General features: G+C 37.0%; 1 protein-coding gene across 1 annotated transcript in view; it reads right to left on the bottom strand.

Moving 5' to 3' along the window:
* wdr27 (WD repeat domain 27) overlaps positions 1-13,527 on the bottom strand; it is a 37,243-nt gene extending 23,716 nt beyond the window's left edge. Inside the window, 17 exon segments of the mRNA XM_068328037.1 lie at positions 470-591; positions 1,334-1,423; positions 1,778-1,881; positions 1,977-2,045; positions 2,362-2,431; positions 6,224-6,297; positions 7,185-7,297; positions 7,870-7,934; positions 8,613-8,755; positions 10,138-10,183; positions 10,305-10,440; positions 10,929-10,999; positions 11,469-11,520; positions 11,632-11,745; positions 11,985-12,109; positions 12,205-12,343; positions 13,387-13,527. Of these exon segments, the coding sequence (XP_068184138.1) occupies positions 470-591; positions 1,334-1,423; positions 1,778-1,881; positions 1,977-2,045; positions 2,362-2,431; positions 6,224-6,297; positions 7,185-7,297; positions 7,870-7,934; positions 8,613-8,755; positions 10,138-10,183; positions 10,305-10,440; positions 10,929-10,999; positions 11,469-11,520; positions 11,632-11,745; positions 11,985-12,109; positions 12,205-12,343; positions 13,387-13,527 (1,674 nt within the window).
* Between the last annotated feature and the right edge of the window lie 711 nt (positions 13,528-14,238).

Genomic DNA, 14,238 nt, shown 5'->3' with positions numbered 1-14,238 from the left:
GCAGAACATTGTGGATAAAGTGCAGCCACTGTGGTGCTGTCACCCAAGTGTGACCTCCTCTTTTACAGTCATAGAGGAAAAAACCCTCTCAGCAATCCGGGCCAATCCAGACAGGGGGGACAGTGAAAAATGTCTGCTACACAGAGCGGCAGTTACTTTATTTCTCTTGTAAACCAATTTGAGTTTTTGCATCTTCCGAGCAAAGACATTTTTGCAGCATGAGTTCATTGACTCGTCCTCTTTTCACCATTTTTTTATGTTTGGGAGCGGCTTGATGAGGTCATATGATATGATAGCTAAAATTAGGCTAATAGTGACTGAACAAAGATTGATAAATAAGAGGCACAAGTGTGTGTGTGTGTGTGTGTGTGTGTGTGTGTGTGTGTTTGTGTGTGTGTGTGTGTGTGTGTGTTTGTGTGTGTGTGTGTGTGTGTGTGTGTGTGTGTGTGTGTGTGTGTGTGATACAGACCATTATTATGGCAGGTTCTGATCTGCCAAGGGTCCAGATCCTGACTGACCGGTCCTCTGATGCACTTAACCACCACTTTCTGCCGAGGCTCCAACTGACACAGCGCACCATCTTGTCATGCCCTGCACATAAAGAGAGGTATAAAACCAACCTGAAAATGCAGTGTGTGGCTGTAGGTAGACCTACTTGGTGACCTGCTGGTCACCTCATCTGTCCTTCTATCTCTGCTGCCCCCTTCTGGAGATTGTGTTTTGGCTACATGGGAGCTAGCGAGTGTGAAACAGAAGCTTGACGTACATTCATATCCCTTTCTTACTTTTCACTGCTCAATGCAGGTGATTGCTGGGTGGCAAACAGGTCAGATTGGTCTTAGCACTACTTTATATTTTCACATGCATGTATAGAGTGAAATACATTAGTTCAAACATTGTTTTTTCTAAGACCTGGGGTTTACCATTTGATAAAAGTAAAATGGTTTGAACTGAAGTTTTACTTCAGATTGTAACCAAAGTGCGCATTCATGGCAATAATGAGCTATTAATCTACAGTTGTGACACTGATCGCTCAGTGAGTCAAGATAAGGGTCTTTTATCTTGAGCCAAGCATCACTTTCCTTGCTGAGATGATCTTTTTAGTATTAAATTCCTCCTTGTCTCTTAAAAACATCAGGAGTAAGAACTTAACCTTGAAGTGCTCCAAGATGTGAACATCATTTATGAGGAGTCAACTGAGGGGGGAAAAAATCCCATTATCATTCTTATAAATCTTTCTCCTGAAAGAAATACAGCAATACGCTAGAGACTGAGGGCAAATACCCCAACAAGATATATTTCAGGGATGAACAGTCTTGTCTACTTAATGCACCTGTGTAGACAGCTGGGTCGCCAGACAGGGAGGATCTGTACAATAACACCAAGTTGTCGCCAGGACCACACAGGATATGTTTTCCATCACCTAGAGGAGACAAGTATTCCTACATCGGTATTGTCAGTCAACAGGTGATTTATTTACCCTTCAAGAACAGGATGGATAGAACTGAATGCAACATATTATTTTGAAGCCAGGCTTCAAACAAAAAGCTGAGAAAGGTATCTGCTCTATTATCATGAAGGACTATCCTGCAGTCATGAAGGCATGCACTCAAAATTTTATTAGTTGTGGTAATACAACTAATACCTGAATCAAGAATCAGTCACTACAAAATCACAGAATCCTGTCAATTCTCAAATTTTTTCCACTTCTCTGGCGCTTTTTTAAATGAAGATTTTACATATTGTGGTTAGTTTTCCTGCAGCAAGACTGTCGTACCTGAATACTGAAGACAGGAGACTGGTTTGTCACCGGTGTTGAGAAGAATATGTGAAATAGTGGGTGCTGCACTGTCTGATGGGTAATCTCTGGGGAGTAAACCTCTAAATGACAGGAAGAAAAGTAGTTTCAAACAACATATAACATTTTGGAACTTTTGTTATTTCGTTTTTTATTATTAAATTGTGGTAATACTTACGTATTTCTGATAGCCTTTTTGCCTGGAGGATTCTTCTCAATATTTGTTTTGGGTGAAAACATAACTCTTCTGAAAAGAAAAAGCAATAAAAAATAAAAATAAATGAATTGAACATTCAGTGTACTTTAGAAGAAAAAAAAAAGATCTTATGGCAAGGGTACAAACCCAAACAAATAAAATAAAAACTTTTGGGCAGTGTTCTACTGTAAAATGTCTGAACCATGATCTAGTATAATATTTGACCTGCCGAAGAATGAAAGAAGAATACAAAAAAAAAGACAAATCTTCTCCTCTCACTTAACTCTAATTTTAAAATGGTGCTGATTGTGCTCATCAAAATGTAAGCTGTAATTGAATATTCTATTGGAAAGAATGTTACGCATACCTCGGGACACTGTTGTATCCAGAAGACTTCACTTTTGAGTGAAAAACCAGGGGATGTTCTTTAATCACTCCTTTGAAAAAGACAAATCGATCCATTAGATGTTCTGTTTATGTGTTACAAACAAAAACAAACATGACACTGAATTCAAATAGTTATAGTCCATACGAAATCACACTGTGTTTTAATGGATGATGCAAGGAAATGATGGGTCAGTATTATAATGGGTAACTACCCCATGCTGTGAGCCTGGGGCACAAACTGTAGTATGGTTCATTCCACTGCCTGTTAAATGCCACCGCCTTTACTGTGATAGAATGACATTAAAATGTGTGAGATACTCTAAAAAATGTCAAGTACAGGCAAAGTTTATGTCAATCCAACACCAGCTCATCACCTTAACAGAGAATGTCCTCTAAAGACGTCACTGCAGTATTTACTCGTCAGTGGGTTTAGCTGAATAACATAACTACAGGTGAACCTGTATAAGTCAGTCATGTGTTTGATTCCCTACAGGTCTGCAATTTATTTTCCATCCAATAAAAATAATTACAAAAATATCACTGAAAAGTTTTTTTTGTCAGTTACTGGAAAAACACAAGAGAACTTGAACCTGGTGAATGCAGATTGATGGTATTGATCAATCAAAGCTGTGTTTACAGCAGTCCATTGTTAAAACAGTCAAAGCAAGTCAATTCCAACATCAAATAATGCACAACGACAATGTCTTACATTTAAAATAAAGTACATGGTAGTAGTTTTATTTTGATAAGCATTACTGAAGCTGTATAGATATAGTTGGGTATTAATACTACTAGGCAAACATCAAGACAACACAATAATAGATTCAATGCAAATGGAAGTAACCGGTCAAAATGTAAAAGAAGCACATCTGGATATGTTTTCAATCCTCTCCTGTCTGGGAGAGCTTTTCATCTTTGATCAACAGTGACAATGTCTAGTCCAGATTTGGCTTAAAGATTTTTTTTTTCCTGTGAAGTACACTTAGACTTCTCTGAACAATTACTCCTGTCTGTTTCTTTTCCATCTTTTTTTATTTTGGATTTTGATTTAAACTTGTCTGTCTGTCTGTCTGGTATTTTTTTATCTTCTCATTTTCTCATTTTGCTCCTTTTCTAACACTTTCGAACCTGAAGGGCACTTTTATCGATCTCTCTTAGGTCACATGTTGTTCGTCTCTTGTCATTAACTTGAATGTGATTCTCTTTTTCTATATGGAGCACTCACGCGGTGCAATATAAACACTGTAAATCTTTACAGTCCGTCCATCCATCTGTCCATCTATCCTTCCATCCATCCTTCCATCCATCCATCCATACATCTATCTATCTGCCGAGTTATTTAATAAAATGATATAAATATACATGTACATGTAGCTCCGTCCTCAACTGTGTGTGTGTCTTGATCCAGAGCAGACTGCATCCTCAAACTAAGGCCAAATATCTCATTACCTGCTGACACAGGAACTTGGAATTGCTCAGCAGCCGTATTTAAATGCCTGCTAACATGTAACGGTCTTTAACTTTTATGGGGCACTAAAAATCTCCTAATTTACACTTACTTGAGGCGGGACATTATTTCAAGCAACATTATTTCAAGTTACAGACAAATTTCCAGAAGACGTTTCCACAGTCATAACTCTTGTAAAAAACACTTACAACTCATTATTTAAGCTTAAATTAAGTTTCCTTTACAGGTATTGAATGAGCTGTGTAAACCGTGAATAAATATCACATTTGATTGTTTGAAAATTAATGTCAATGTACAGTCAATTGAATACAGTAAAAGAAAGTTAGGGTTAGTTTAGGGTTAGTGTTAGTGTTAGTGTTAAACCTAACCCTAACGTTAACCCTGACCCTGTATTGCTGCAGGCATCATACACAGAATGTCTTTTTATTGAATACAACTGCATATGTGCAAAAAAAGAATTTGCTTGCATTCATGTTTACACAATCTGTTTTTTGAAGAATCTGATCTGAAAGAATATTTAATAATTTTGAAAATCTTTCACCTAGCTCCAAAAATTATTACTTAAAGATCAAACAAAAGATTAGTGTTGTAATAATGTCTATAGTCACTCAGTTAATGAAGCTGCATATCAAAAAATAAAAAACTATAAAAAGTTGCTTGATGGATGGTAGAATTAACGAGGCTACAGTCATTTGAATTCGTCAAATGTGCTGATGAGTTTTACAGTTAGTCTTTACTGTATAAAAAGCGTGAGGTACAGGGTGAGTCTGAGGACAAGACACAGCAGACCTCCCTCAGAGTATATAGTAGAATGTGGCACAAGAATAAATAAATCAAGCTAAAAGTGCCTAAACCGTAGCAGTATTTATGTCTCTGTGCTATTACTTTGACTGTAACCAAACTCTCTGGTATGAGTTATTGCCTTACTGACCTGTGAGAAGTGGGGCACACAGTTGGAGAGAGTAGAATACAGAGGTAATGCAACCCAAAGACCGGCTGGAATTATGAATATGGAGCCAAAATAGGAGTCTGAAAGCTGTTTATATCATTAAAGATTGGTCTACATTCAAAGTTCAACTAGTACAAGCTATACATTTTTTCCCATCTTGCTGTTCCCAAAAACTAAACTAAAAGAAAAAAAAAATCGTCAGTTTGAATCTTAAGTTCCATGTTGTGTAAAGTAGATCATGATGAATGACACCCGCTTTTCGGATTACATTAGCAACAAAGGAAAACATTGATTTGTCAACGTATCATTTTCATTTATATTTTTAGGTTTGTATATCTATTAAAAAATTGAGTGACTTTTGAGCTAATAATTCACAACTAATTTTCACTTATATAGTCCTGATATTTAACTTAAAAAAACATTCTGTAAATCACACAAGAAGTCATGGTAGCTGATAATCATTTCAACTGTCCTGGCTCACCTCATGATTATGTTACATGACAGCCTGACAGCAGATATCTCATCTGCAATAAGCTCTGTGAAAAAAGTTATCACACCTATGCCAGCTACAGGATTTTCCTTTCCAGGAGTGTCAGCGGTTTATGGTGTAATTTGTATACAATTCTGCAGATATCTTCAAGAATAAGGTGATGCATGAACAGCATGGTGGGTTTTACAAGTCCTCAATTATATGTGGTTTTCAGTCCGACACCACTGTCACGCAACAGCTCTTGTCTCCCCCAAAGATCTCCTACATAGTCTGGTACAAAAGCTCCTTTCACTACAGCTGCAGGGAGTCTGGCTAATGTTAGCTTTCTCAGCACTAACCCTCTGTAAGAGCACTTTTAAACCTCAACGTACAGTACTATAGATCGCCAGCAAAATAATTTCAAGCTACCAGATCCTAATAATACACTGAAGAACCGCATATAAACTCAATGTTCTGATGAAATCAGCAGGAAGCAACCACACGACAAATGGAATTATTTCAAGAGAATCTATTCTTCTAGGAGTGCTGCATGTTTTGTGGTTGCAAAAGCATACAAGTAGCCATGTGTTGTTCACACTTGGTTTGATTTTAATGCCTATGTGGGAAATAGAAAATGAGCTGCACATCAACAATGCAAATGATGGAATCTTTTCCATCCTCTATATTTACGGATAATGAGGAGGTTCTCAGCAGCTCTTCTTATAGCCAAACTTTCTTAAATTAGTCTCATTGTAATAAACCTACAATGAGACTAATTTAAGAGACCGTGTGTCCCAGCAGAACAGCCAATCTGCCAGACAAGGAGTGAGCTATAAAATGACTCATACTTTCAAAGCCCACAGTCATGAAACAGCAGTAAGTCCTTTATTTTTTTATTACACAAGGATGAGAAGGAGCTGGGGGAATGTCGAGAGAATGACAGGGACACCTCTGACCTTTCTTATTAGGATGGTTGGCCTCTTTCTTCTTGAAAGTAGCGTTCAGGGGAGACTGAGGTAGCAGCGGAGAACTAAAAAACAAGGGAGGGTGACTTTTCAAATTGACTGGAAATGAAGCAGCACAATATTTTCCATGATTGTGGATTTTTATTCCATTTTATTCTTACAACTGTGGCACTGTTGATTCATTAAAAAACAGATGGCAACGTGGTTATGACAGGTCGGGCTAATATGGAAATGTCAGCGTCAGAAGGAGTCGTAGGCAGTAGGCCAGCATTTCTAATGAGAGCTGATGACCAGTGTCTCAGTGAGATCAGCTCCATTACTTTCACAATTTTGTAAGAGCTGACATTCTTTGACTCATAAACTGAAATTTTATTGCAGCAGAAAATCTACATGCTTATTATTATTCAAATTATCACCGTTTATTAGTGCTGTGGTAAAGGTAATGACTGAATCAATTCAATAATTCTCTTGCAGACAATTCTGAACTTCTGGTATTTCTAAACTGACGTTAGCAGGAGAGTAATACGTATGATTTTCTGGATGAGGACTGGATACAGCACAGAAAGCTTTATAAAAGCTCATACGGATTAAAAAGCTTAGACGCTTAGTCATTCGTTGCAGTGAGCAGATCCAGTTGGAACCAAATAGTTACAAAAGTTCCAGAAAAGCATTTGTTTTCTCTTGGTTGTGTCATTCATAGACTGCTTCAAGACATACAAAGCACTAATGCCAGTGAATAAACAAATGTTATATTATATATTATTTAACGAGAATATCTGTTTTCCAGCCACTGCATAAAAAAGCCAACTACTACGTCCTTGGGAAACATACATACTTTTTACAGAGTAGATTTATTTTTTAAAAATTAAGTAAGTGAGCAAAAAGGAAAATTTTCCCTGGGGTCATCATTGAAAAATTCCACATATATATTTCTCTTTAACTCCAGATTTACCTTGGGAACACTGAAAAGCCTTCGACGCGAGCACAGATGCTTCCCAGGTCACACAGACGAAACTCCAACAGGACGACGCATGAAGTAAACAAAGAGCTGACCAAACATACCATCTGTGTAACAAAGAGTTTAAGGAGGAATTTGTGTCAAAACATTTTGTTATGAAGCAAGCCATGAATCATATACTGTGTATTTGTGAAAACTTTTCAAGAAATAGTGGATAGAAAACCAATAAGTCCTTCCATACTGAACCATTACACATGGCAGAATAGAAAAAAAAAGGATTAATTTTCCGTATCACAAACTTATCAAAGATTGAGTAAAGGACTGCCAAAATTCTACTGTATTATTAAAAGGGGGACAAACACAGATCCGGTCTCTTTATTTTAATAATTTGTAGTCACTATGAACTGATTTATTTCTGTAATTTCTGTGTCAAAATTATTTCATTTCACATCCTATTTAATGACTTTTATTGTCATAAATTAAGAAGAACTGAGAAACAGAGCCAGGCCTAATTTTTCTCCATTAAACGGTCAGACCACTAGCAACAATGTGATTGTGTATTTATCATCGGCATCTCTAGGGTGAAACTTATCATAGGCAAAATTATTGATTGTGGCTAAAGGACAAATCAACATAATGTCTCTCTGTAGTTTATTGAGAGATTATTGGAATTACTTACAGAATTATCCCCTGCTGGAGAGACTGACCATGAGCCTGCTGTTGTAATGCTCAGGTTGGGGTAATCTAGAAAAAAGAACATTCATGACAAGTTTAGATGCATCCGATTTCTTGTTGATACAGTATGAAGAGGTTCTGCAGTCAATGCAAGGAAACTGAAAGTATGATGGGAAAATTAACATACGCAAATGCAAGCTACCATACAATATATTAAAATGGAAGATATTAGTGACAAGATCAGCCAAAATTGGTTTTGCAAAGGCAGATGTGATTTTTTTAAATTTATTTTGTAATTAAAGACACCACTTTAATAATAACTGGGGAGACTAATTAAAAGCTGTTTGTCATCATTTCTCCAACTGATTGTTTATATAATGGAAACAGAGTAAATAACAGAGTTTAAAGTAAAATACAGCTGCAAGTTGTGCTCAGGAGGATCAGAACTGACATGAGTGACTGTTTGAGTCACTAGCTGCTGATGACAGTCAGAGCAGAAAGCTATAAAACACATGTGCACAGTATTATCACAACTGGTTTGACATTTATATCACTCATGCTGCAAGCTACACTGCCTTATGTGGTGTATCAATCTCCTGAAAGAAAATTTATCATTAAAAAAATACAGTATGCCGAAGTGGAAAAGTCCTGGAAAAAAGTAAAATCACAGGAGTTCATCAAACAAACGATAATCTTGAGATAGTTACTTAAATGGATACCAATATAGGCTCAACAGCAACAGCCTACCTTTGAAATAATGTACTGTTATAAGTTCTGCGGTAGCCACATTCACCACATAGAGGCCATCAGAGCTGCCAATACATAACCAGCTGTTGTCCCTGTGGGGTGCCACACAGGAGCACATGGAAAAACAGTGTCAGAGGATTTCCCTTAAAACCCTTTTTTTGGAGGTACTGTAACTATATACTAAAGAAAAACATACTGATACCATTTAATATCCAGGCATGCATACCAGAGAACAATGACTTTTTATTATTCAGGTTTCCTTTGACTTCATGTAGCCTAAACTATTTACAACCAGCAAGATGGAAAATACTGCCAATCAGACCATAAGGAAGGAGCTGGGACTCATGGTTCCTTAATATTCACATCTTGCTCTGAGCTGCACACTGAGATTATGTGATTATTTGGTACATTTCACTACATCATTAATTTTATACAGGATATGCGCTTTCTGTGGGATGGGGGAGATTTTCATGTAATTAGTAAACGGTTGCGTGTGCAGGAAGATTTGCAGTAATTTATTTGAGCGCTAGATGGGGCCAAAGACTACATTTCAAATGTATCACACTAACAGCTAAAAAATCATTTGAAACATTTTAACCATGTTTGGTCCTTGGGAATATACAATAATGCTTTTACTGTATTTTCCTAAAAATATAAACAGATGGCCACAGTAGGACATAAACCAGAAATCTGGATCATATTTTCCCCATTACTACATGGGGTGCGACTAATATAATAAGGATAATTAAACTGAAGGCAGTAAAGAAGGGGTAGCACAGACATAACACAAATGATGAAGCACATTTTAAAACATCTACTTGGATGATGAAATTATGTAGCACTGAGATCATGTGCTTTGCTGAGAAGAACAAAAAGAAATCAATGGCCATTTAAATATACAGTACAGCGTCTGTGCCTGTTTCCTGTTAATATATTTCTTATTTAACTGAAATAGTTTATGCCACAAGCTTGCAAACTTTCCTGTAATGCATGAAGATTCTTGTGAATACAAGAAAATGTGCAGCAATTATTATTATTAGATGTGTCTACTGTATTTTGTTCAAACTTTTTATGACAGCGCAAAGTCTACATATTTGAATATATTATGTCATGACAGCTGTTTTTAAATATTCTTCTGGATCATATTAAATTTTTACATTGTGGAATGTTAGACCTTAAAAATAGCCACATAAACACCAACAAGGAAATTTAACTGGAAGCGGACAATATTGAAAGAAGTTGCTCTCAGCATGACATTATCACTTCCAAGATCAATCCATTTAAACATAGCTTGTCCCATATTACACTGATTTAGAAGTATCTTGTACGTATTAACTATCCCCATGAAAGCCCCCCTCATTAGTGATACATGAACATACAACGTAATAACACCTGTGCTAATAGGTTAGCGAGATGTGGTCAGACATCATCCATTTGCAACAAAAATTTCACATTCTGTATGAATGCTATTGAGATTATCCCTTACATGTTATGCCCAGCACTGGAGCCAGGAGATGATTGACACAAAGCCATTTTGAGGACAGGTCTTGAAATCTCCACTTTACGTGTGGCTGATTGCTCTGTATTCCGTGAAAGAAAATGTCAAATTTATGGTAATTCAATATGTCACCTAGGCAGCTGAAATATAAAACTCAGGATGAAATGGCATTCGATAAAGCTCATCAAAAATACCCAGCAGATTGGTAACAGAACCTGCTTGAAGGTTCCCATGCCCTCGCCGCTTTTCATATCTTCTTTGCATATTCTGAAGGTCCATCTTCATCACCAGGTGACACTTGCAGTCATCGGGGAGAGTAAAGCACCATACCTAAACCAACCAGATACTGATCTAACACAGCATGTGAAATTTCACTCTGAAAAACAACTAGAACCAAGGCAATCACAGACTGCAACATCCTGCAATACCCCTGAATTCAAAATTTTACCCTAGGTCAAAGATCAAAGCTAGTGGTCTGACTTACTGTCATTGATCAAAGCACTAGCTTTGATCTATGTTCTTACTCACACTGGCCTTCTCCCTTGTCTTTCTATCTTATCCAGTTCCTGAGTGTACAAAAGTTGAAATTTTACCTTGACCTAGTTTTCTCAAGGTCAAGGTCATCATCTCATTTTCATCCCCTTTGCTGCCCGAGTAATGTGCTTTTTGTTTCATCCTTCTATCTGCAACAGCTGCGAAGATATTTGGTGGACTAATGAATGGACGGACGAACGGACAAACACACAAACACTGACAATTACAATACATCACCGCTTTCAAGTGGGATGTAATCATGGCTTTGTGTCTCAGTCACTAACCTGCCCATCGGTTGAGCCCGTGATGAGGAGCCTGTTCTCTTCAGAGAAGAACATGCTGAGCAGTGGGCAGGCTAAAGAATGACATTTTCTTTAGGAAAGTTGATGTTTTTTGTTATTTTTCACTCTTACTTCTCTACAGTGATCACTAAATAAATGTGCATTAAATAATTTCTTTTTTTAAAATAATTTTTATAATAATAATTTGTTGGTACTACTTTCTATGTGCTGGTGCTACTTTCTGTGTGTTTTCTTATTGTGTTCTCACTCTGCTGTGTGTAGTGCAACGGAGAAATTAATTTCCCTGACGGAAAGTCCTTAAGGGATCAATAAAGTCCTATTCTACTCTCTACTCTCTCTAATCTAATTATGTGCCTGAATTTTACCCGCAGCAGAACTTAAAGATGAGCTTTGACTCATATGTTTTAGATACGTTCAAATATGCTGGACATATCTTACAGGAGGATTCAGATCATATAAATACTTTGCTAATATGTATTTTTGTTATTGTGTAAAACACATTAGGTTGTGCTTATATCATACCTGAAAGCACAAAAGACTGGAAGAAAACAGTTTCAGTCTTTAAGTCCCATATCTGAAAAGAGAAAAGATTAAGTCCTTTACAGTTCTTCAGCTGAGGTTGCATTAGTGAGTACAGTATTTGGAATTTGTTGTATATATGAATATGCATCATCATCATTAAGACCGTAAATGTGCGGTCCTCCGAGGTGGTAACAAGAATGTCTTTATTCCAGGGACAGAACTCTGCAGATGTTAAAGGCCCAAGGAGGCTTGTCAAGGTAGAGATCACGTCTTGTCTCTAATGTGGAAAACAACAGTGAAGCAGAGAACTTTTAAGGATGTCTGACCAGTAGGATGAAACAATATTCACATATTTTGATTGAGATAAGTTTTAACAAGCATCAGAGTGAAGTGGCACATGATATGGTGTATCTGTAAGCCAAGTGACCTGGAGAAAATAAGACATGGGGAAAAACCAAGATATTAATTTTTTTTAACATGTGCTAAAAGAAACTGAAAGAGTGCATCCCTTTGTACCTTTGAACTGAGAACATACACAGTTACTCCTGAGCATGCAGCTACTCGTTCATTGGAGAAACAGAATGACAGGTAGATGACTTCACCCAGTAACGTCCCAATAACTGTTCCAGCAGCGACCTTGCCTGTAAACAAATTAGTTAATTTGCTTTTATTCAAAAATTAAAAAAAACAAAACTGCATAGTGCACAATTTAACACATACAGAAATATTTTATTACCCTCCTGTGTTTGCCTGTGGCACAGTTCAATATCCCAGACAATGATATAATCAGCTGAGGCAGAGCAGAGAACAGAACTCCCTCCTCTGCCAAAAGCCATAGCACTGATCTCAGCATGGTGGCCAGTTAGTAACAGGGCCTGTGGAAAAACATTTAGACTCAATTATAATATCCAATCGAACAGAACAATTCCATTCATCCTGTGGTTCCCGACTGAGACAAAAAGTAACTAAAAATCTAGTAGCCAGAGGCCACATCAGTTTCTATTTATGATCAAAACCAGTGCTGTAACTGCTTGATCGTTTATTTCCAAGTATTTGACAAAGTGCATAAATTGTATAACCCTAATTTGGGACATTATGTTGAATGTCCAAAAAAACAAACAACAAAAAAGTGCAATGCAATGAGTTACCACACAGTTGTTTGTGTATACTTGTCACAGGCAGTGATACTTACTGTAATACCATCACCGATGCCAGCCTTTGAACTGGTAAGGATCTGGATGGGCATGCTATTTTCTAGGCCAGAGGACACAGTTTCATTCATTCATCCATTCATCCATTCATTCATTCATCTTCTACTTTGTCGTGGGTCGCGAGGACAGTTTCCATGACTTCTAAAGCATACACGTTTGCACTTTGTGTCAGTTCATCTCAGATGTACTGACAAGAAGTTCTTGGCTTGTCTGGATGTTTTGGATACATAAGTTGAACTTATCTCATGGCAGTCTTAACTTGAATTTCTAGACTGCAAAAAAATGTGTTTAATGACAACTATTTTTCCTAAGTCTTCCTGAGCCTGTGCAATTAGTATATGCTTCACTGAATCAGGTCAGTTTCTAATGAAGTGCTCAGACTGAAGAAAGGACTTTCAGCAGCATTGATTCCTCTCTCTCTCTATTTGTCTATCTATCTATCTATCTATCTATCTATCTATCTATCTATCTATCTATCTATCTATCTATCTATCTATCTATCTATCTATCTATCTATCTATCTATCTATCTATCTATCTATCTATCTATTCATCCATCCATCCATCCATCCATGTATATACTGTATCTATCCATCTATCTTAAAGCCTTCAGTGTTATATTGTGACTACTTGGCTAGATAACTACATAATCATCTGAATAAAATGACACCGGTACCTGCACACAACTGACAAAACGTTTTAACACACCTTCTGCTCCGGGTCCACATTGCTGTAAATGAGCATGTCTTTGCCGTTCACTGGTAGGCCACAGTAAGAGTGACAACATGCGAGCTGGCGGTGTGACAAGACTCTATCACACCTAAAAACGAGTTTTTCGCTGATCGTCATTGCTCCTTTATATTTATATTCCCTTTTGAATTCGCCTTAAATTAACGATACTTTTTTTTGAAAATAAACGCTAAAATAAGGAATGAAGGACTAGCCTTTGAAGGAGATGGGGTTTCCACTACACAGACTTTTCACGTGGTCAAACCTTTCAGGTTGCCAGGACACCGGCACCACTGAAATTTCCAATACATCACCGACTTCTCTCACACATGTCAAAAATACTAGCCTTAGTCAGATGAATTTGTCTGTAGAACAATTAAGTGTCTTTTTTTTTTTTAATGTATTATAGAGGTAGGATGTTTCAATGTAAGGTCACTTGAAATGTATGTCTACATTTAACCGGAGGATGGCGGTCACCGTGCATTGTTTGCATGACAAATTTACAATAAAATAAAATAGATCGTTTAAAATCATACCTCACCTTTAATGACTGAACTGTCGAAATAAGTGGGAAAAAAAATACTGAAGTTGATTTGTTTGATTTTTCCTGGTATATAAGTATAATTACGTTCTGCCAGACAAATACCGGTTAACACATGTTTAAAAATGTATACTAAGAACCTCTTTGACTTGAATGAAAAACATATTATTTGTTGTTAAAAAAGACCACCAAGGGCACGAACTTTTAAGTGGATTTAAAGATATCCTCTGTAAGTGGATAAGCTTTTATAAAAAGCATGAATGGACGATGGGATGCCGGGAATTGTAGTT

This window comes from Antennarius striatus, chromosome 11, assembly GCF_040054535.1.
Source record: "Antennarius striatus isolate MH-2024 chromosome 11, ASM4005453v1, whole genome shotgun sequence".
NCBI classification, from domain to species: domain Eukaryota; kingdom Metazoa; phylum Chordata; class Actinopteri; order Lophiiformes; family Antennariidae; genus Antennarius; species Antennarius striatus.
This window is presented reverse-complemented; position numbering and strand designations above follow the sequence as displayed.